Source organism: Salvelinus alpinus, chromosome 11 (assembly GCF_045679555.1).
Source record: "Salvelinus alpinus chromosome 11, SLU_Salpinus.1, whole genome shotgun sequence".
NCBI lineage: Eukaryota > Metazoa > Chordata > Actinopteri > Salmoniformes > Salmonidae > Salvelinus > Salvelinus alpinus.
In genome coordinates this window covers 53,986,938-54,009,678 of record NC_092096.1, presented here as the reverse complement: position 1 = coordinate 54,009,678, position 22,741 = coordinate 53,986,938, and the positions used below count along the sequence as shown (strand labels likewise).

Here is a 22,741-nt window from a genome sequence, read left to right as displayed (position 1 = left end):
TGAACATATCAAACAAGGAACATCAATGCAATGTCATAGAAACTTCCCAGCATAAACCCGTGATGGGGCTTGAAACATGAATTGACATTTGAATGAATAACTGAACAGGAAGTGCCAGTTTCAATAGTGCTACAACTAAAGTAGACTAGATCATAAACATAATCAACAACTTGTAACATACAAACAGAATGCTGCCTCATTCGTACCAATTCCTAATATGTAGCCCAACAGTCCCCTTTCAGCACCCTCCAGGCCTCTCCAGCATTACAGCAGGGGTGTGACTCAATACTCAGCTTCCTTCTCCACCACTGCAGACAGGTGAGTTTCAGATCGATTTCAAGTTTCAACAAATAACATTTCACCTGTTAGGCCATGCTGGATCAGTACTCCTAGACGAGAGAGCACAAGGAGAAGAAGCCTTTTTATACTATCGAGTACCCCCAAGTCTGTCCCAGCGGTCACTCCAGCTTCACGCCATTCATAGGTCTCAAAGTCCCAGCTCCATCCTCCTCCCTACCAGCCTCCCCATTAGCACTATGAGTCACGGTACGCAAAGACGGCACGGAGGAGGACCCCGATGGACCTGTTTCCTCAGTCATCAACCAGTCCCTCTGCCGTTGCCTCTGCTTCTCCCTAATCTGCGCCAGGACCTTCCGGTGCTCCTCCCCACTCATCCAGCGTTCCATGCCCTTCTTGACGTAGTAGCGGGTGTCTCCGAACCACTGGGTGAGAGCCTTCCGCGAGAGGCCTGTCTGCTGCTGCAGTTGCGTGTAGTCCCCTTTGTTGGGCCACTGGCAGGTGAGGAAGAAGTGTCTCAGGAGCTCCAGCTGGGCTATTGTCTTGTTCTTCGGCCACGGGCCCATTTTGATAACTTGCTCTTCTCCGTCGTCATCGATGAATTTGGTGATCCCCACCGCGTTCCGCTCCATCTTCAGTTCCTTCTTGATGTTCTTTTCCCATCTCTTAACTCCAGCTCTGTCCGTTTTCTCTTTGTCTGCTGCTCCCGTCTTCTTCTTCTGTACTTCCGCTGGTTCTTTCTCTTTTTCCTTCACCTTCAAGTTTGACCTAATCTGGTGGGTGGTGTTAGCGGGGTTGCCATGGACATGGTTACCATTGCGGCTCCTGCTTAGGAAGTCGACATCATCTACTTGACAGACCCTTTTCTTCGTCGGTGACGGTCTGACCCTGCTGTCAGCTGGCGGTGGTGGTTGCGTCAGACGCTGACTAAGCTGTGTCTGTGACGACAGGAGGCCGTTGGGCTGCGACTGGCCGTTCTCTTCAGACTCTGGGTCGGCCTTGACGCGGTGGTGGAGCAAGAAACGCCGGTTGCAGAACCACTTGCGGATGTACTTCATGTGGAGCCTGGTGAGGGCCTGCAGACGCTGGAGCTCCTCCTTCGGAGGATTTGTGTTACAGCCGAAGCTCCGCCACAGCTCTGAGTGAAAATCCTGACAGTGCCTCTGGGGTTTGACGTTTTCGTGGGTTTTGTCGGGGGCTTCTAGGGTTTGCCCTGTGGTTGTGGGGGGCGCCACTAAGCACAGAGGGACTGGAGGTGAAGGGTGTTGCAGATTGGAGTTATTGGGTGCAACAACAGGGTGGCGTTTACGGCGTTTTCGAGGAACGGGTGAGGAGGACTCGAAGGACAGGCTGCTAAGCTGATTGGAGGTGGACACAGGTGAATGTTCGCTCCTGTTTCTCCTATCATCCTCCTTACTGAGGGGAGGCAATACCTTCTCTTCTTTCTCTTTTTTGTCCTTCTCCTTCGCCTGGTTTGGTCCGCAAATCTTGCACCGTGCCATACAGATCTCTTCTGCATCCCAGCTGATCCCATAGCGGAGCCGCTGGACCATGAACCACACTCTGACCTAAGATAAGGACAGGATAAGATTGGTTGTTTTCACAAGAAATGTGCTGCTGACTCCTAATGACTACAGGAAGGGGCTGCAAATGGAAAGAAGCTGAGCAAGGACCATGTGTTGGTAGTTTGCCCATGCTATGTCGAAGTCAACTAGAAGTGGACAACCATGTATCAGGGCAAGAGGACTGGGGACTGTACAGGGGACTATACCTGGTCCAGATGCAGAGAGCAGCTCTGGGCGAGCGACGCAGTCTCCCCCAGCGTCGGGTATGGGAACACGTTGAAGGCCTCTATGAGATAAGCCACGCCGTCCAGTTCCTGGGTCTGGTCTGAGCACGCCCACAGGAGCTTCAGGTGCTCGGAGACCAGAGGCAGACACACCACGTGGTTCTGGTTGAGGTCGAAGGGAGCCGGAGCAAGATTGTAGGGGGACGCTGTGCCTACCCTCCCCTGACTTTTGGGGTACATTATCCCTGTGCCCCCCTTGCTGCTGTCAGCGGGGCCTACAGGAGGGAAGGGAGTGGGGTCAGGGATGGAGGCTGGGTACCGTGGTTGTGGTATAGGGGTAGCTGATGTTAGGGCTGGAGCTAACTCACTCTTTGTGAGCTTAGCAGCTGGATCTGGATGCTTGTCCAGCTCTGCTGTCCGCTTTGTTCTGGTCATCACAGCACTCTTATGGTAATGGATATATATAATTTAAAAACTCCTACGTTTTTTGTATATTCTTTTCATAATGTAAAAAACAAAGTTGGCTAGCTAGTTTGCTACTATAGTTAGAACTGCTTTGGACAAATTAGCTAGCTACACTTCCATCCATGTGTTTGTCATTGTTGTGTGTATATGCATTCCGTGCATGTGTGCGTATCATGCGTCTGCGCGCTAACCACTGGGTGTGTGCAATGCAATGTAAGTAAGCTACAGTATTTGCTACTGTTAACCAACAATGCTAGCTTGCTAGCTAACTATTTGCTAGCTACTATAGCTAACTGGGATTTATAGTTAGCTAACTAGCGCTACTTATCACTGTTATTATCCCAACAACAAATAGTTATCTAACAGTACTTAACGTTACCATTAGATACCATTAATCGAACTCACAGTATGGCTGTTTGCTGTGCTTCAGTGTTGTTTCTCATACCATGGGCACCGTATCCATGACCACGTAGCTAGCTAACTTTAAGCGTCAACCCTAGCTACATGCCACCGATTATTATTTTTGATTACAGGATGGATGGATTCAGGTTTACATGTAAACTTGCACTTTGTCTCCCCCTGTTGGCTGTGTTGTACATCTAACATGAGTTCCATTAATTTATGCCCTGGATCCCTTTCTCCCGGTTTCCACTAGATACAGTGGTGGAAAAGGTACCCAATTTTCATACATGAGTAAAAGTAAAGATACTGTACCTTAATAGAAAATGAATCACGTAAAAGTGAGTCACACAGTAAAATACTACTCGAGTAAAAGTTTCAAAGTATTTGGTTTTAAATGTAATTAAGTATCAAAAGTAAATGTAATAGCTAAAATATGCTTAAGTTTCAAAAGTAAAAGTATAAATCATCCAACATTTCTTATATTAAGCAAAACAGATGGCACAATTTCCTTGTTATTTTAATTTATGGCTAGGCAGGGGCACACTCCAACACCCAGACATAATTGACATACGTGTGTGTTTAGTGAGTCTGCCAGATCATAGGCAGTATGGATGACCAGGGATGTTCTCTTGACAAGTGCTTGAATTGGAGCATTTTCCTGTCCTGCTAAGCATATGAAATGTAACGAGTACTTTTGGGTGTCAGTGAACATTTATGGAGTAAAAAGTACATTATTTTCTTTAGGAATGTTGTGGAATAAAAGTAAAAGTTGTCAAAAATATAAATAGTAAAGTACAGAGACTTACAAACGACTTAAACGATAACCCTTACCTAACTCTTACTTTAACCATTTAAAATGTCAACTTCAATGGTGTAGGTACTCTCAATGATTCAGGATGGCACTGACCGATTCCACAGCCACAAAGTCCAAATTTGCTACAAAAAGTTATAAAAAATGTGTGTTATACATAAGGTTAGCAGTGTGGTTAGGATTAGGTTAAAAATACAATTTTAAGAAGATAAATTCTAGAAATGGGCGGGGTTTAGACATAATATTGGCCGTATTTAAGAGGATCAAAACGACTGCAGGCGACTGCTGACTGACTGATCTACAAAGCACCTTTCATCAAAACGACTCATTATTATTTGTAGATCAGTCAGTCACAATTTACCCATGATGCGTTGCGGGTTTGAGCCTCTCGAACACGGCCTATGAATGTTGCTGTGTTAATGACACATTGGAGCTGAAGATTCGAATCACGTTCTTTACCACTACTTTACGCACATTTTGGTGGTCACCCAACCTCGAGTCCGTTCACATTTCCCACTGTCCATCGTAAGTTTTCACTTAGGGCCCTCAAAAGGCTAGGGCCGGCTTTGACTGCATGTGCTGGTATGGATGTGGGTACTCAGACCCGCAAGCCACTGAGGGCCCTCATGAAGACTTCAGATTTTTTGTGGCCCCCACCCCTATCCAAGTTGGCATCCCTGATTTAGCTCTTCTTGAGACGCTGTTGAGTTTTGGCCACATGAGAGAAGCATGTAACCACGTGCACAATCATCCTAAAACCTCCTAAGGAATTTGGTGGTGTTTTTTGTCTTCCAGTAATGTTATACTATGCTATTACTATATTTGGGTATGTTATGTAGAATACTATCATTATGTGATCTTGCAGCCATTGATTCGGCTTTGACCTAACTTTATTAAACAAGCACCATTCGCCAGAGTAACATGTTCTCAGGAGGTGACCCAGCCATTGCCAGACAGTATGGAGCGCAGCAGTGGGGATGCCCATGTGGAGAGGTCTATCAGTTTCAACAGCAGTCTTACCACCACCGGAACCTAATGAGTGAGTCTCACCAGGGTCTCATGTGCAAGTGTGAGAGGGTTAATGGTATGCCGTATATAGAGGAATTCTGTGAGCTTGTCTAGGCAATATCTTAAATGTATTGAGTTCAGTTTGGATCCCGACTATTGTGCTGCCATGCTATGTTGTCGTCTTAGGTCTCTCTTTATGTGGTGTTCTGGCGTCTCTCTTGTCATATGTGTTTTGTCCTATATTTTTATTTAATTTTTAATCCCAGGAGACTTTTTGCCTTGTGGTAGGCCATCATTGTAAATAAGAATTTGTTCTTAACTGACTTGCCTAGTTAAATAAAGGTGAAACAAAATAAAAAATATTGTGTCTTACACTGGCTAGATTTCAGTTAACATACAAGGCAGGACTTTGTCTCCCCCTGCTAGTTAAATTACCCACCTATCACAATGTTGTTCCATTGAACTTCCATCTTTTCATGTCCCTTAATCACGTTTCATTGACCTCATCATTGTACAATAAATAATGTAAATATTCAGTTGATTGAATGTAAATGCTGTGGTTTCTGTCCAGATATTGTGAAATGGTTAATTTACAAACAGGTCTGAGGAATACATTGCCATTTTCTTAAGGTGTGTAACTGACTAGTTTTCATTATGTCTGTATATTTACTTTACTTCATAGTGTTTTCCAGGATGATTCATTTTCATATATTTTGGTATTAGTCAAACATGTCATGCCGTTTTTAAGCCACATTTGTTGTTATTTCAGTCTTGTCAGATCTGACCAGTCGGATAAACACTCCAAACAGCCTACCCGACCGCTCGGGGTCGTCCGCATGGTCCTAAAGCACACCGTCGCCTGGTTTTGTATCACATTCCAATAGTAAAACTGAAAATGCAATTTCAGAATGACATGTCCGCCCCAGTGAAAGTTGCGCCCCTGGTTCTGACCAATAAAGAGCATTCCATATGACTTGTTTCACCGTTTGTTTTAGAGCAATGGTCACCATCGACCGGTCCATCTCCAAGGCATTCCTAGTCGATCACCAAGCATTTAGGTAAAAGAAAACAACGATCTTGCGTCGAACAGCGCAAGATGTGCAAGCTGTCAAATCAAAGGCACTCATTTGATATAAAGTATTTTTTAACGAAAATTAAAACGTCCCAGTTTGTTACTTTGACGAGGTTGGAGTAATAACATGTTCAACTACTTAAGACATTGTCTCGAATCCAGAAAATGAACAGCTAAAGTAGAATTTTTCACTTCTCTCATTGACTTCTCAAACCCAGGCCTGGTCTGCTTCGCAAGCTTTCCCGGAAGTGTCACGATGTTGCTTCTCTGGGTTTAGAAACTTTGTGATGAAGCCTAGCGTTCCTTATTTAATTGTATTTATTTCGTACAGTTGGCGGTAGGTGCACTTTATTCAGCAGTCCCAGCAAAAGGAAGGCAAAGTGTTCCCATTTTGAACCATTTCATGTGTCTGAATATAGAGCTCTGCCTACCCTGCAGGCCCAGAGAGCAAATCAAGTGCACCTATAGGACTACAACACTTTAGCTGAGCTCACCTATCTGCACAGTTTCCTCGAGCCAGAGACTAAAAATAAGCATGGAATGCACAGCAAAATGTATACTGTGAGATTTTAAAACCCTGACTACAGAGAGACTCCATGAATACATCAAAGAGCTGATGTTTTTATGAGTAAGTTCATGTTTAAGTTGTTATTCAGCACTGTCAACATGTTAAGCCATAAAATGCACGTTCTCCCTGCTTCCACTCACGCTACAACCATCACTGCAGCTGCAATGAAGAAGTATAGATGGCAAAGTGTTCCCGATAAGCTTGCGTTTGTTATTATTAGCGACTTGTCTTTTCTAACATGAAGGACTATTTCACTTTCTCTGGTCATAGGGGTAACAACATTAATTTGTGCATGAGGCAGAAATACGTTTTGACATCAGCTGGAAAACTGTCCCCTTTCCTCAGTGGAGGGAAGGTAGAGCGTAGGGACGGTGAGAGGCAACCTCACAGCTGCTCCCTCCCCTCAGACTGACCATCAGATGCAGGCCATCAGTCCAGTAAAAAAAAAAATAATGTAATTATTATGCTCACTCAGCTGTGCCTCACAAGTAATACAACAAATGATCAATTACCAGTGGGATCATACACCTAACATGTTTAAATATGATTTCAAAATGGTCTGAGAAGAACAACATTAGCAGGGCAATTCAAGCATTGCCAATATGCAGTGACAATGTATTGGGCCTATAGCCTACAGCACAAACCTCATTGCTACACAACTGTTTAATTGGTTAATGTTGCGTAGGCTTATGTTTTTTTTAAATTCATGTTGTATTTTGATTCAGAAAGTGATCTTGACTCAGAGAGCATTGTTTATTGTTAGTTCATTGTTCATTTTAAGAGTAAATCTTAACATGACAGAAATATCCACGTAATATAGTATAGTATATAAAATACAGTACATAAATAAACTGTACTGTTTGATATGTCATACTGTTAAAACAATAATGCATAGACAACATTCTAGCAAAGTAACTGAATATCCAGTAAAGTAATAATGTGAATACTGATGGAATCTCCATGCAATCTAGTCTAATTGACAAAAGTGAGAAATGAACAGTAAGTCGAGGTAACAATCCAAGCTGTCCTGCCTTCCTTACCGTCAAAACATACTGTCGCGAATTCAGGAGAGAGCCCCGACAAGGACTCGAACCGTGTCCAGCGACTGTCAAGCCAACACCTTAACCATTAAATTAAGAACACCTTACCCACGAAGCATCGTTACCCATCGCTCCACAAAGGCCGCGGCCCTTGCAGAGCAAGGTGCAACACTACTTCTAGGTTTCAGAGCAAGTGACGTAACTGATTGAAACGCTAGTAGCGCGTACCCGCTAACTAGCTAGCCATTTCACATCCGTTACACTGGGAATCTTCCAAGTTCCACTCAGGACTTCTGGAAAACCTGGGAATTTGGGTAAAGTTACAGGAATTTTGCAACCCTACATTTTGTATTCTACAACAGTTTCCCGTCAACATGCTGTGTGTAATTTGACTGACCGAGTTGCTGCTGTAGCTGTACAGTACACGAAACACCTGTTTGTCATTATTTTCATTCAGTATCTATTTCCTCCTCGCTTTAATATTTGGTCCGCATGAGAATAGCAGAAAAACTAACTTGCTATGGGGAAAACGACTGGAATACTAAATCATAGCAAATCATTAAGTGCAATATATATATTTAAGTTATTTTGAAAAGAAAGGATAAAATAATCAGCGGTATTGGTCATTATAATGAACATCTGAATCTCTTCACTGTATGTAGCCCGTCCACTTGACTCAGAATTTGTTGACTATCTACAATAATAAAAGCAGATGTTTTTAACGCTTGCAATCTCAATATAGTACATACTTCATACAGTGAAATACTGTATATTCATTTATGGCATATGGTTTTCAAACAGCATGGCGATGAGATGTCTTGAAAAACAGGGATGTGCATAGAAGTGTTAGGAAAATGGGGGATTGGGAGGTAAAGAGAGAGAGAGAGAGAGAGCAAGATCATGTGAAATGATAGGACGCGGTAGAAAATATTGGACATTGAGAGAAGCCTGTACTCACGGCCCCCGGAGCTGAATGGGAATGATTGAGAAATTCGTCCTGAAGTGCCCTCAGTTCACTTATTACCAAGAAATGTACATTTATGGCAGTTTAGAATAAGTCAAATATGTTTAAAGTTGAATTATGAACTGGGTGGATTCGAGCCCTGAATGCTGATTGGTATGACAAAATGTTTATGGTATATTGCCAATATACCACGGCTAAGGGCTGTATACAGGCACTCCACGTTGCGTCGTGCATAAGAACAGCCCTTGGTCATGGTATATTGGCCATATACCACACCCCCAAATGCCTTTTGCTTAAATATGACTCTTAGATAAGGGATTGTTTGATAGTATTATCTAAAAAGGTTTTGGCAACCAAACATTTATCCTAGGTTTAAGTTTCTCAAATGACTGATTCTTACTATCAACGGTATGGTGTATGTGTGTGTGTGAACCAGCCTGGACCTCGCCTAGTTATCGTTCCCAAAGACGGTGTTGAGCTGCTGGGTGACCCTGATGAAGGTGGTCCTGCGGCTGAGCTCCTTGAGCTTCCCTGCGCCCACGTAGGTGCAGGTGGAGCGTACCCCGCCCAGGACATCCCGTATGGTCTCGTCCACAGGACCCTTGTAGACTACCTCTACCGTCTTCCCTTCAGATGCCCTGGGGGAAGAAAGAGGGAATGGTTTCGTGATCTCTTATGCTTCCCCAGATTAGAGTCCTGTCAAGGGGGTGTACATGTACATCAAGCTGCCTCATGCTACAGAAACAGGAGATAGGTTCCTGGCATGCCCCTATGGGCTGTTCTGACTCAGACAAGGCTTACTTGTCCAATACTGACTTACTACTTATTCTTTCCCTAAAGTGTGTTAGTCTTATTCTTTCCCTAAAGTGTGTTAGTCTTATTCTTTCCCTAAAGTGTGTTAGTCTTATTCTTTCCCTAAAGTGTGCGCCAAAGATAAAAACTGCTAGTTTCCTGCTTTGCTGCCAGTAACATCTCTGACCTGTACTCGGCCACACCCCCGGCGTGTCTCTTCATGGCCGTGTCGGAGCTCATGCCGTAGAACAGCTTGTACTTCTTCCCGTTCTTCTCGATGACCTCGCCCCCGCTCTCTGAGTGGCCGGCCAGCATCCCGCCCAGCATCACAAAGTCCGCCCCGGCACCTGTGAGTCACACACAACCACAGCACACAGCCAATCAAAATGCAGAGCAAATCCAGCAGGGGTCAGACACATAGTACTCTGTTGTAGAGTCTCTGTACATGGTTGAAGGCTGATTAAAGTAAGTACTGTGTGCTCTGTGAGCTGAAAAATCGAATTTGACCGTTACAAAACTCACCAAAAGCCTTGGAAACGTCACCAGGGCAAGTGCATCCACCATCCTTTATGAGAGAAAAAGAAAATAAGGAATAATAAAATAATGCACATTTTCAGGGAAAGTCTCTGTCCTCGGAACAATCTTTGTATGTACAGGGACAGTGACACACCTTGATTGTAAATAAGAATCTAATGTTTTAAACACTTGTACATTAATGTGGATGCTACAGTGATTACGGATAGTCCTGAATGAATTGTGAATAATGATGAGTCATAGCATCCACATTAATTGTAGATGTGTTTAGAAACATATTCTATTCTTAGAATAAAAGTGACTCCAAAATGACACAATACATTATTTACCATTCATTTGTATTGGGCACAAAAATAATCAAAAACACAAACAAAACAAACAGCAAATGCATCCAACAAGTTTGTAGAGTCACAAGCTCGATGTAATCATTGTCTGCTTGGAATATGAGACAAAATACTACACTTTTGACTACACTATAAGTGAAATTGTCCTAATACTTTAGGTCCCCTAAAATGGGAGGACTATGTACAAAAAATGCTGTAATTTCTACACGGTTCACCAGATATGGATGGAAATACCCTCAAATTAAAGCGGACAGTCTGCACTTTAACCTCATAGTCATTGTATAATTTAGAATCCAAAGTGCTGGAGTACAGAGACCAAATCAACACAAAAAAACTTGTGTCACTGTCCCAATACTTTGAGCTCACTGTGTATGTACAGTTCATTCAGAAAGTATTCAGACCCCTTGACCTTTTCCACATTTTGTTACCTTACAGCCTTATTCTAAAATAGATTTTTTTTAAATACCCCATAAGCAAAAACAGTTTTTTTGATATATTTTTTTTTAGAAATGTATATGTAAAAAAACAAACTGAAATATCACCTTTTATATAAATATTCAGACCCTTTACTCAGTACTTTGTTAAAGCACCTTTGGCATCGATTACAGCCTTGAGTCTTCTTGGGTATGACGCTACAAACTTGGCACACCTCTATTTGGGAAGTTTATCCCATTCTTCTCTGCAGATCCTCTCAAGCTCTGTCAGGTTGGATAGGGAGCGTCGCTGCACAGCTATTTTCAGGTCTCTCCAGAGATGTTCGATCGGGTTCAAGTCCGGGCTCTGGCTGGACCAGTCAAGGACATTCAGAGACTTGTCCCGAAGCCACTCCTGCATTGACAACAACCGTAAGCACACAGCCAAGACCTGTTAGAAGGTGAACCTTTGCCCCAGTCTGAGGTCCTGAGCGCTCTGGAGCAGGTTTTCATCAAGGATCTCGCTGTTCTTTGCTCTGTTCATCTTTCCCTCGATCCTGACTAGTCTCCCAGTCCCTGCCGCTGAAAAACATCCCCACAACAGGATTCTGCCACCACCATGCTTCACCATAGGGATGGTGCCAGGTTTCCTCAAAACGTGACGCTTGGCATTCAGGCCTAAGAGTTCAATCTTGGTTTCATCAGACCAGAGAATCTTGTTGAGTCCTTTAGGTGCCTTTTGGCAGACTCCAAATGGGCTGTCATGTGCCTTTTACTGAGAAGTGGTTTCTGTCTGGCCACTCTACCATAAAGGCCAGATTGGTGGAGTGCTGCAGAGATGGTTGTCCTTCTGGAAGGTTCTCCCATCTCCACAGAGGAACTCTGGAGCTCTGTCAGAGTGACCATCGGGTTCTTGGTCACCTCCCTGACCAAGGTCCTTCTCCTCAGATTGCTCAGTTTGGCCGGGAAGAGTCTTGGTGGTTCCAAACTTCTTCCATTTAAGAATGATGGAGGCCACTGTGTTCATGGGGATCTTCAATGCTGCAGACATTTTTTGGTACCCTTCCCCAGATCTGTGCCTCGACACAATCCTGTCTCGGACCTCTATGGACAACTCATTCGACCTCATGGCTTGGTTTTTGCTCTGACATGCACTGTCAACTGTGGGACCTTCTATAGACAGGTGTGTGCCTTTCCAAATCATGTCCAATCAACTTAATTTACCCCACGTGGACTCCAATGAAGTTGTAGAAACATCTCAAATATGATCAAAGGAATCAGGATGCACCTAAACTCAATTTCGAGTCTCATAGCAAAGGGTTCTGAATACTTATATGAATAAGGTATTTCTGTTTTTGATCTTTTATAAATTAGCAAAAATGTCTAAAAACCTGTTTTCGCTTCGTCATTATGGGGTATTGTGTGTAGATTGATGAGATTATATTTAAAAAAAATCTATTTTAGAATAAGGCTGTAATGTAACAAAACGTGGAAAAAGTGAAGGGGTCTGAATACTTTCCAAATGTATAATGAAGTTCAGGGTGTATAAACGTTTTATAAAGACTGTTGAGCCAAAAGGATGTGAGTGTATAACTATAGGTGTATAATAATAATGGAGGCTTACAGAGATGATGTGTCCGCCCAGGCCGTGAGCAGCATCGGCACACTCTATCACAGCGCTCAGCTGGGGATAACCCACCCCTGTTTTCTTACGGGTGGTGCACACAGAGCCTACAGACAGACAGACATACATACAGGCAGAAAGTTAGGTGTTTATCAGTATGATCACACTAAGGCCTCAATTCAATACGACGATCCAGAAAAACAGCAATGTGATAGTCCCCAGTTTATGACATCACCTGGTCCGATGCCCACTTTGATGATGTCAGCGCCAGCGAGGATCAGCTCCTCCACCATCTCCCCAGTAACCACATTCCCCGCCTGTGGCAAAGACAACACAATCACTTTCAGTGTCTTAAATGGTGCACTACTATATAGTGCACTACTTTTGACTAGTCCTATATGGCCTCAATTGACACCCTGAGTGCACTACTTTGACAAGAGCCCTCGGGAATAGTGTGAGATGTATCAACTATCATCAATATCATCACTGTAAAAACACTCCAAAAGGCCTAACCGGAGTTCGCCCAATAGAAAAGACAGCGTAGAGGAGTCACTGACCATGATGGTGTGTGTCGGGTACTTCTGACGCACATCTTTAACAAAGTGGACAAAGTGCTCAGAGTAGCCATTGGCCACATCCACACAGATGTACTGGAGCTGAGGCACAGCGGCTGTGATCTCACCCAGCCTGTCAAAGTCCCCTTCACCTGTCCCTGTGCTGACTGCCATACTCTAAGAGAGCGGGAGGGAGCGAGAGTCAGAGAGCGAGAGAAAGAGATAGAGAGACCAAATGAACACATTAAAAAACAAGAGGAGTCTTGTCATACAGTTATTACAAGGAGTCATACTTTGGATTACAACTGATATTGTTTCAACGTACCGGTACACATTCTGGATTCTTTGTTGCAAACTCCTTCCAGTCATCTACTGAATAGTGCTTGTGAATGGCAGTGAAGAGTGTGAACTGTGGGGGAGAAAGAGAGACAAGAACACTTACTTTAAAAACACCTTTAAAGTTATTAAACCTATGTGTACAGAGACTTCCGAAGGTATTCAGACCCCTTGACTTTTTCCACATTTTGTTACGTTACAGCCTTATTCTAAAATGGATGAAATAAAAAAAAAATCCTCAGATCTACACACAATATCCCATAATGACAAGGTGAAAACAGGTTTTTAGAAATGTTTGGAAATTTATAAAAAATAAAGAACAGAAATACCTTATTTACATAAGTATTCAGAGCTATAAAACTCGAAATTGAGCTCAGGTGCATCCTGTTTCCATTGTTCAACTTGACTGGAGTCCATCTGTGGTAAATTCAATTGATTGGACATGATTTGGAAAGGCACACACCTGTCTATAGAAGGTCCCACAATTGACAGTGAAAAAACCAAGCCATGTGGTCGAAGGGAATTGTCCTTAGAACTCTGAGACAGGATTGTGTCGAGGCACAGATCTGGGGAAGGGTACCAAAACATTTACGCAGCATTGAAGTTCCCCAAGAACACAGTGGCCTCCATCATTCTTAAATGAAAGAAGTTTGGAACCACCAAGACTCTTCCTAAAGCTGGCCGCCCGGCCAAACTGAGCAATCGGGGGAAAAGGACCTTGGTCAGGGAGATGACCAAGAACCCGATGGTCACTCTGACAGCGCTCTAGAGTTCCTCTGTGGAAATGGGAGAACCTTCCAGAAGGACAACCATCTCTGCAGCACTCCACCAATCAGGCCTTTATGGTAGAGTGGCCAGGCAGAAGCCACTCCTCAGTAAAAGGCACATACATGACAGCCCGCTTGGAGTTTGCCAAAAGGCACCTAAAGACTCTCAGACTATGAGAAACAAGATTATCTCGTCTGATGAAACCAATATTGAACTCTTAGGCCTGAATGCCAAGCGTCACGTCTGGAGGAAACCTGGCAACATCCCTATGGTGAAGCATGGTGGTGGCAGCATCATGCTGCGGTGATGTTTTTCAGTGGCAGGGACTGGGAGACTAGCCAGGATCGAGGCAAATATGAACTGAGCAAAGTACAGAGAGATCCTTGAGGAAAACCTGCTCCAGAGTGCTCAAGACTTCAGACTGGGGTGAAGGTTCACCTTCCAACAGGACAACGACCCTAAGCACACAGCCAAGACAATGCAGGAGTGTCTTCGGGGCAAGTCTCTGAAAGTCCTTGAGTGGCCCAGCCAGAGCCCGGACTTGAACCCGATTGAACATCTCTGGAGAGACCTGAAAATAGCTGTGCAGCGACGCTCCCCATCCAACCTGACAGAGCTTGAGAGGATCTGCGGATAAGAATGGGAGAAACTCCCCAAATACAGGTGTGCCAAGCTTGTAGCGTCATACCCAAGAAGACTCAATGGTGTAATCGCAGCCAAAGGTGCTTCAACAAAGTACTGAGTAAAGGGTCTGAACACTTATGTAAATGTAATATTTCAGTTTTTAATTTCTAATAAATTAGTAAACATTTCAAAAAAAAAAATGTTTGCTTTGTTATTATGGGGTATTGTGTGTGGATTGATGAGGGGGAAAAAACTATTTAATACATTTTAGAACAAGACTGTAACGTAACAAAATGTGGAAAAAGGTGTCTGAATACTTTCCGAAGGCACTGTACTGTATTTGTAATTTGCTTTCTATGGGAGCCAGGAGGGGATATTTGTGGGAGTAGAGGTTGTTTAGTATTAGAAGGTTGGACTGAGGGAGGAGGTTGATGATTGCTTTTTGGTATCTATACCCAATGATGTATATACACACACTATGTATTTCTCTATGTCTATACCTTGGACAAAGCCAGAGCCATCTCGAAAGTGCCGACGGTGTCCATGTTGGCTGCAACAATGGGGATTCCTCTGTAGCTTCCCTTGGAGTTCCTGAAGGTGTAACTTCTCATCAGGTCCACCTGGAGGAGAAGGACAGACAGGCAGACAGACAGACAGGCAGAGAAGCAGGCAGACAGGCAGAAAAGCAGGCAGGCAAAAAGACAAAGACAGACGTACGTACGGAGGGACAGACAGACGTGTTATAATTAGAGAAAAATACTTAATTATTATTGAAGAGCGATATGCTGTGTTTGTCTGGTACAAACGGGTATTTGAACACAACAGAACAATACATAAACAGTACAAAATAGGACAAAGGAGTTATGCACCTCACTACGGGACTTGAGTGTGCTTCGTTTCGGACGGAGAAGTACGTCCTTGAAGTCCAACTTGATGTCATTCTCAATGCGAGGCATTTCTACTGCTGGTTATCTGTAGTATGGGCACGTTGTATCTTTGTCTGCTGTCTGCAATGAGGTCGACAAAACGAACAACAGAATAGAACAGGCTGTCATACCAACCCACACACAAGGTTGTGTTGGTTACTTTCTAAATGTAATCAGTTACAGTTACTAGTTACCTGTCCTGAATCAGTAACGTATTTTTCTGGATTACCCAAATCCGTAATTACTTTGTTACTTTTGGATTACTTTCCCCTTAAAAGGTATTAGTAGAAGACAAAAATAATCCATCAAATACATCTGGTGTGTCATCATAGCGGTCTCTGACTTGTGGTCAGACTCGCTCAGGTGGAACAAACATCCTAAGTGAATAAAACAATAATCCAAGAAGTAATCATCTAGTTTTTCAAAAGTATCTGTAATCTGATTACAATATTTTTTGCATGTAATGTAACTGATTAAAATTACAGGGTTTTTTGTAATCAGATTACATCTCAGCTAACATAACATTATGATAACCATATGTTTCTTAGAGCTTGGTGAGTGTACTGTATGGTCGTCCTATGGTTATTTTGCATACAACCTTCTCACAACTTTCTTGGAATGGTGCAGGATAGTTGCTTGGCTTTGGAACATTCTCAGCACATTTAACAAACTTGACAAAAAACATTATTTTCTTGGTATTTCATTAGGCTACTTTAACAGAACGTTTCCTAAAAGTTAAAACATGGTTACATTTCATTTAAATTTTGGTAATATTCTAGGAACGTTCTCCAACTGGTTTGACATTGGGTATGTTCTCAAATAGGCTAGTTTAGAGAATGTTAAGAGAACATATATATTATGTGGGAATTTCAATACTTCAGCATAATATTTCCTACAGGTTTCCTCATGGTTCTAGTTAAATTAATCAGCGGCGTCAAACTCATTCCATGGAGAGCCATGTGTCTGCGGATTTTTGTTTTTTCCTTTCAATTAAGACCTAGACAACCAGGTGAGGGGAGTTCCCTACCAATTAGTGACCTTAATTCATCAATCAAGTACAAGGCTGAAGCGAAAACCCGCAGACACTCGGCCCTCCATGGAATGAGTTTGACACATGTGGTTTGAATAGACTAAAATTAACAGCTTTGCATGCGTAAAAAAAACATGGAATTCAATAAAAGTTTTAAGAAAAACAAAAACCTCCAAAAAACCTAGACTTTTTGTTTTCAGACCGTTAATAAAACCTCCCAGGAAAACTTTCAAGGAACCATAGTAAAACGTTCTCAGAACCTCGCTGCAACCTAAAAATAAACGTTCCCAGAACAGGCTACATTTTCACTTCTGTTCTCAGTGCGTTTAAATACATTTGTAAATCAGTTTTACCAGTCAGGAAACATATGGACTTGCTCCCAGAACCAATGTCAAACCAAAAACATACGTTCCCACAACTTACATGTAATCAGTTACAACTCCACAACCCTCCCCATACACACGCACTCACTCAAACTAACGCACAATATTTGTATTAAATCATACACAAATGCACATTTTTGTAATTGTATGATTATACAAATTCCAATCAAACATAAGGAAAAACGAGGGAGAACGTGATAAACAATGTGTGCATAACAAATAGGTCACAGAAAACAGCAGAGTAAGCACATTTTTGCATAAAATCCCATTGATGGTCTGTTCATTTTAGTGACAGTGGGGCAAGAAAAAAAATACACCCTTTAAAATGTTTAAAGTAATTTTAAGATCATCACTATCAAATTAACAGAATATCCACAATGGGCCAAATGAGATATCGCTTGTGACTAATGAATTTTAGTTAATTACTATAGAGCTCCCGCTGTCGCTTGGGACAATCATTGTAATTTTGTAAATGCCGGCTCTCTATGGCGATCTAAGACACATCAAGTTTCGCCAAAATCGGACCAGTGGTGTCTGAGATATTGCGTGTGTCTAACAGATGGAAACCTGGTGATCCATAGATAGTCCATAAGGCATTCTATTACCAGAAAAAAACGGGGGACTATCTAGCAATACGATATATACAAAAGCATGTGGACACACCTTCAAATGAGTGGATTTGGCTATTTCAGCCACACTCGTTGCTGACAGGTGTATATAATCGAGCACACAGCCATGCAATCTCCATAGACAAACACTGGCAGTAGAATGGCCTAACTGAAGAGCTCAGTGACTTTCAAAGTGGCACCGTCATAGGATGCCACCTTTCAAACAAGTCAGTTTGTCAAATTTCTGCCCTGCTAAAGCTGCCCCGGTCAACTGTAAGTGCTGTTATTATGAAGTGGAAATGTCTAGGAGCAACAACGGCTCAGCCTCAAAGTGGTAGGCCACATAAGCTCACAGAACGGGACTGCCGAGTGCTGAAGCGCGTAGAGCGTAAAAATCATCTGTCCTTGGTTGCAACACTCACTACTGAGTTCCAAACTGCCTCTGGAAGCAACGTCAGCACAATAACTGTTAGTCGGGAGCTTCAGGAAATGGGTTTCCATGGCCGAGCAGCTAGACACAAGCCTAAGATCACCATGCGCAATGCCAAGCGTCGGCTGGGGTGGTGTCAAGCGCACCACCATTTGTCTCTGAAGCAGTGGAAACGCGTTCTCTGGAGTGATGAATCACGCTTCACTATCTGGCAGTCCGATGGACGAATCTGGGGTTTGACGGATGCCAGGAGAACGCCACCTACACCTACAGTGCTAACTGTAAAGTTTGGTGGAGGAGGAATAATGGTCTGGGGTTGTTTTTCATTGTTCGAGCTAGGCCCCTTAGTTCCAGTGAAGGGAAATCTTCAAATCAAATCAAACCACACTGCCAGTTCTCTGACCTCCTCCCTATAGGCTGTCTCATCGTTGTCGGAGATCAGGCCTACCACTGTTGTGTCGTCAGCAAACTTAATGATGGTGTTGGAGTCGTGTTTGGCCACGCAGTCGTGGGTGAACAGGGAATACAGGGGGGGACTAAGTACACAACCCTGTGGGGCCCCAGTGTTAAGGATCAGCGTGGCAGACGTGTTATTGCCTACTCTTACCACCAGGGGGAGTCCTGTCAGGAAGTCCAGGATCCAGTTGCAAAGGGAGGTGTTTAGTCCCAGAGTCTTTAGCTTAGTGATGAGCTTCGTGGGCACTTTGGTGTTGAACGCTGAGTTGTAGTCAATGAACAGCATTCTCACATAGGTGTTCCTTTTGTCCAATTGAGAAAGGGCAGTGTGGAGTGCGATTGAGATTGCGTCATCTGTGGATCTGTTGCGGCGGTATGCGAAGTGGAGTGGGTCTAGGGTGTCTGGGATGATGCTGTTGATGTGAGCCATGACCAGCCTTTCAAAGCACTTCATGGCTACCGACGTGAGTGCCACGGGGCAGTAATCATTTAGGCAGGTTACCTTCGCTTCCTTGGGCACAGGGACTATGGTGGTCTGCTTGAAACATGTAGGTATTTCAGACTCGGTCAGGGAGAGGTTGAAAATGTCAGTGAAGACCCTTGCCAGTTGGTCCGCGCATGTTTTGAGTACACGTCCTGGTAATCAGTCTGGCCCAGCGGCTTTGTGAATGTTGACCTGTTTAAAGGTTTTGTTCACATCGGCTACCGAGAGCGTTATCACACAGTCATGCAGAACAGCTGGTGCTTTTTTTTCTTCCTGATTGCACATGTGACATGCTGGTAAATATTTGGTCAAACTGATTTATGTTTGCCTGCAGTAAAGTCCCCGGTCACTAGGAGCGCCGCTTCTGGGTGAGCATTTTCTTCTTTGCTTATGGCCTTGTAGAGTTGGTTGAGAGCGGTCTTAGTGCCAGCTTCGCTTTGTGGTGGGAAATAGAAGGCTACGCATAATACAGATGAGAACTCTCTTGGTAGATAGTGTGGTCGACAGCTTATCATAAGGTACTCTACCTCAGGCGAGCAATACTTTGAGACTTCTTTAATATTAGACATCGCGCCCCAGCTGTTATTGACAAAAATACACATCCCCCACCTCTCGTCTTACCAGAGGTAGCGTCTCTGTTCTGCCGGTGCATGGAAAATCCGACCAGCTCTAAATTGTCCGTTTCTTCATTCAGCCACGTCTTGGTGAAACATAAGATGTTACAGTTTTTAATGTCCCTTTGGCAGGATAATCTTAATAGTAGGTCATGAATTTTATTTTCCAACTATTGCACGTTAGCAAGGAGAATGGAAGGCATTGGGAGTTTGCTCGCTCGCCTCCGGATTCTCAGAAGGATCCTCGATCTGCGTCCTCTTTTCCGGCGTCTTTTCTTCACGCAAAATGCGTGGATCTGGGCTTGTTCCAGTGAAAGCAGGATATCCTTCTCGTCGGACTCGTTAAAGGAAAACGTTTCTTCCAGTCCGTGGTGAGTAATTGCTTTTCTGATCTCCAGAAGTTATTTTCGGTCATAAGAGACGGTAGCAGCAACATTATGTACACAATAAGTTACGAAATAAATTACACAAAACGCAAAAAAAATTATTAAATTGCACAATTGGTTGGGAGAATTTAAAACGTCAACCATGTTCTTCGGCGCCATCTAACGCTACAGCTTACAATGACATTCTAGATGATTCTGTGCTTCCAACTTTGTGGCAACAGTTTGGGGAAGGCCCTTTCCTGTTTCCGCATGACAATGCCCCCGTGCACAAAGCGAGGTCATACAGAAATGGTTTGTTGAGATCGGTGTGGAAGAACTTGACTGGCCTGCACAGAGCCCTGACCTCAACCCCATCAAACACCTTTGGGATGAATTGGAATGCCAACTGCAAACCAGGCCTAATCGCCCAACCTCACTAATGCTCTTGTGGCTGAATGGAAGCATGTCCCTGCAGCAGTGTTCCAACATCTAGTGGAAAGACTTCCCAGAAGAGTGGAGGCTGTTATAGCAGCAAAGGGGGACCAAATCCATATTAATGCCCATGATTTTGGAATGAGATTCTCGACGAGCAGTGTCGACATACTTTTGGTCATGTAACGTAGCTACTAAAAAATCTAGTCAGTACAGGCTATCCTGCTGTCATTTCGATGGTCCTGTCAAAATTCAAAGTTAGCTAATATTGAATCAAAACCGCCAAATGAGGTTAAATTCCCTATATCTGTACGGTTAGATGTAATTATATTAGTAACCATGTTCTTCTCTACGAAATGAGGCATAAACTTCTTACCGTTATGAAATGTATGAGAAAGATATCTCATTTCACCAGCACTGTTTCCGCTACAAATGCGAGGCATGAATGTTTAAGAGGACGGGTCTTTACTGTAAAGCCATTATTGTAGTTCTATTATTCGACTATCTGTGATATTTTTGCTGCAGTGGAGGTTGAGAAAAGACTACAAATAAAGACTCATTTACGTAAGTTTTTTTTTAAGTCTACGAAAATGTAATTTTTTTAACAGTAGCAATGGGGATACCTCTAGGGATTTTTCGCACAGTAACTAAACTATTTAAATAAACATATTTAATCTAATACAACTTTTTGACGGAGAAAACGTAACACCGTAGTTTACTAAGCACATCGCGGAACTCTTTCGTTGTGAGCACGGAGAATAGTGGGACCTATTTCTGAGAAACACAGGAACTTCAATTGAATTCTTTGCGACAAAGTCAGATTGGTGTAGAAATGTCTCATGTTGTAGCTAAGCAGGATACCACATTTATCTGATATTACACAGATACCAAATCAGTTATAGTATAATTGTATTTAGAAAACAAAATAAGTCAAAATGTTGATTAAAGTCAAGGTAAGAGAACGTCAGACACGTACAGTATATGCAGCCACACAAGCAATTTGGCTAGCTTAGGTTTAATTCAGCTGCTCAGTGCACACAGTCAGTAGCTAGCTAGCTACATGGGTCCATAAAATAAGAATCGAATAACTTAGATCATAAGTAACTAACTGACGCGTGCTGGTTATGAAGGCATCCACTTTAACATGACTAACTATTTTATCAATGTCTGTCAGACACTCACTGGGAAAGAAATTGAGATTGACATAGAGCCCACAGACAAGGTATGGCGCTAGAATTTTTCCCAGTATTCCCTTTGTTCCTTATCTGTGTGTGTGTGTGTGTGTGTGTGTGTGTGTGTGTGTGTGTGCGTGCGCATATGCCACAGCCCTCAGTGAAACCATACAGTGATATTATGTATTCAGTGTGTGTATTCTCTGGCTCGTCTCTTGTCAGGTGGAGAGGATTAAAGAGCGAGTGGAGGAGAAAGAGGGGATTCCGCCTCAGCAGCAGAGGTTGATCTACAGTGGGAAACAAATGTAAGGCACAGAGGCAACATCGTGGAATTAATCACGTGTAAAAGAAACCTTAGCTTATATATTCTCTGTGTTCAAGTGGTTGTCCTGCATTAGTCTTGGAAGTTCCAGACCTAGGGCAACAGCACTGGACCATTGTTAATGTAGGAGGCAACTCGTCTTCCTAGGAAGAGTACACGTCCACAGACATTCTCTCTAGTCAGTGGTCAGATAACAACACACACAAAAATAACAGTTTGTGCATGAGAATGAAATTGTCCCTCTCTTCCTAATATCAGTTTCTTTCCCTCAGGAACGATGAGAAGACAGCAGCAGACTACAAGATCCAGGGAGGCTCCGTACTACACCTGGTCCTTGCGCTAAGAGGAGGGGAGGTCCTCCACTGTCCCACGAGCCTCCTGCTTGCCTTGTAACCACCACACCCGCCTTGGCCCCAGTAGATGTTGCCCTTAGGCACAGATCTAGGATCAGCTTAAACCTCCTCAAATCCAAACCATAACCATTATGGGCTACAAATGCTGAACTGACCATAGATCAGTGCTTATGGGCAACTTCAGCCCTCTCTCAACCCTAGACCTTCTTGGAGACATATTACCCTGTTACAATCACTCATGTGTCATTAATGTTAAAATATGAGGGCCCTGCTTCATATCTGTAAAGAGAAGGTTTTGTCCTTTGGACTTATCACCATGTCAGCACTCGCTCCTGTCCCTCCCTCTTTTGTGTGCATCAAACTGATGATGCAGATGTTACGTTTACAATGCATGAAAGTGAGAAATTATTATTTTAAGTAGATGAATGTAATGGTTTAGTTTGTCAATAAAAAAAAACATCAGTTATCAGTGACTAGTGTCGTGTTGTCATTAATGATGTGTTTAATGTTATAGAACTGAAAGGTACGTTCTGTAGGAAAAATACAAACGCCACGCCAGTCATCAACAATTAATATACTTCAGTATATATTTATTTATCTCTTGTTACTATATGTACATTCATGCTGAAACAGTTAAACAGTTGTCATGTGATCAAGAAAATCTCCTGGCTCTATGTGTAAGGGAGGTGGTTGGACTTACGATCCAGTCAAAAATCATTTGCAGCAGAAAAGTATAAAAAAATAGCTTCATTTATTTTAAC

General features: G+C 43.0%; 3 protein-coding genes across 3 annotated transcripts; 1 reads left to right on the top strand and 2 right to left on the bottom strand.

Moving 5' to 3' along the window:
* Positions 1-328: 328 nt before the first annotated feature.
* Positions 329-2,645, bottom strand: LOC139534421 (homeobox and leucine zipper protein Homez-like). The gene is made up of 2 exons (XM_071333560.1): positions 2,069-2,645; positions 329-1,865 (listed from the first exon to the last, which is right to left on the bottom strand). The coding sequence occupies exons 1-2, from the start codon at positions 2,519-2,521 to the stop codon at positions 459-461; spliced, it is 1,860 nt and encodes a 619-aa protein (XP_071189661.1). The 5' UTR covers positions 2,522-2,645; the 3' UTR covers positions 329-458.
* Positions 2,646-7,151: 4,506 nt separating this feature from the next.
* LOC139534422 (GMP reductase 2-like) lies at positions 7,152-20,638 on the bottom strand. The gene is made up of 10 exons (XM_071333561.1): positions 20,510-20,638; positions 15,275-15,405; positions 14,906-15,025; positions 13,003-13,086; positions 12,681-12,854; positions 12,359-12,440; positions 12,124-12,230; positions 9,731-9,773; positions 9,396-9,555; positions 7,152-9,054 (listed from the first exon to the last, which is right to left on the bottom strand). The coding sequence occupies exons 2-10, from the start codon at positions 15,359-15,361 to the stop codon at positions 8,865-8,867; spliced, it is 1,047 nt and encodes a 348-aa protein (XP_071189662.1). The 5' UTR covers positions 15,362-15,405; positions 20,510-20,638; the 3' UTR covers positions 7,152-8,864.
* Positions 20,639-20,816: 178 nt separating this feature from the next.
* On the top strand, positions 20,817-22,453 carry LOC139534424 (ubiquitin-like protein NEDD8). Its single transcript, XM_071333564.1, has 4 exons — positions 20,817-21,086; positions 21,308-21,355; positions 21,528-21,610; positions 21,900-22,453. Exons 1-4 carry the CDS (start codon positions 21,069-21,071, stop codon positions 22,018-22,020), a joined length of 270 nt encoding a protein of 89 aa, XP_071189665.1. The 5' UTR covers positions 20,817-21,068; the 3' UTR covers positions 22,021-22,453.
* Positions 22,454-22,741: the final 288 nt, after the last annotated feature.

Bases quoted from the DNA above. Each gene is read 5' to 3' on its own strand.
- LOC139534421 (XM_071333560.1), bottom strand. From the start codon at position 2,521: ATGACCAGAACAAAGCGGACAGCAGAGCTGGACAAGCATCCAGATCCA. The intron at 1,866-2,068 runs GTATAGTCCCCT...TCCTTATCTTAG, and splicing joins GCTCTCTGCATCTGGACCAG to GTCAGAGTGTGGTTCATGGT.
- LOC139534422 (XM_071333561.1), bottom strand. From the start codon at position 15,361: ATGCCTCGCATTGAGAATGACATCAAGTTGGACTTCAAGGACGTACTT. The intron at 12,855-13,002 runs GTACGTTGAAAC...CCGCTCTCTTAG, and splicing joins AGAATCCAGAATGTGTACCG to AGTATGGCAGTCAGCACAGG. The intron at 9,556-9,730 runs GTGAGTTTTGTA...TGTGACTCACAG, and splicing joins TGACGTTTCCAAGGCTTTTG to GTGCCGGGGCGGACTTTGTG.
- LOC139534424 (XM_071333564.1), top strand. The intron at 21,356-21,527 runs GTATGGCGCTAG...GTCTCTTGTCAG, and splicing joins ACATAGAGCCCACAGACAAG to GTGGAGAGGATTAAAGAGCG. The intron at 21,611-21,899 runs GTAAGGCACAGA...TCTTTCCCTCAG, and splicing joins ATCTACAGTGGGAAACAAAT to GAACGATGAGAAGACAGCAG.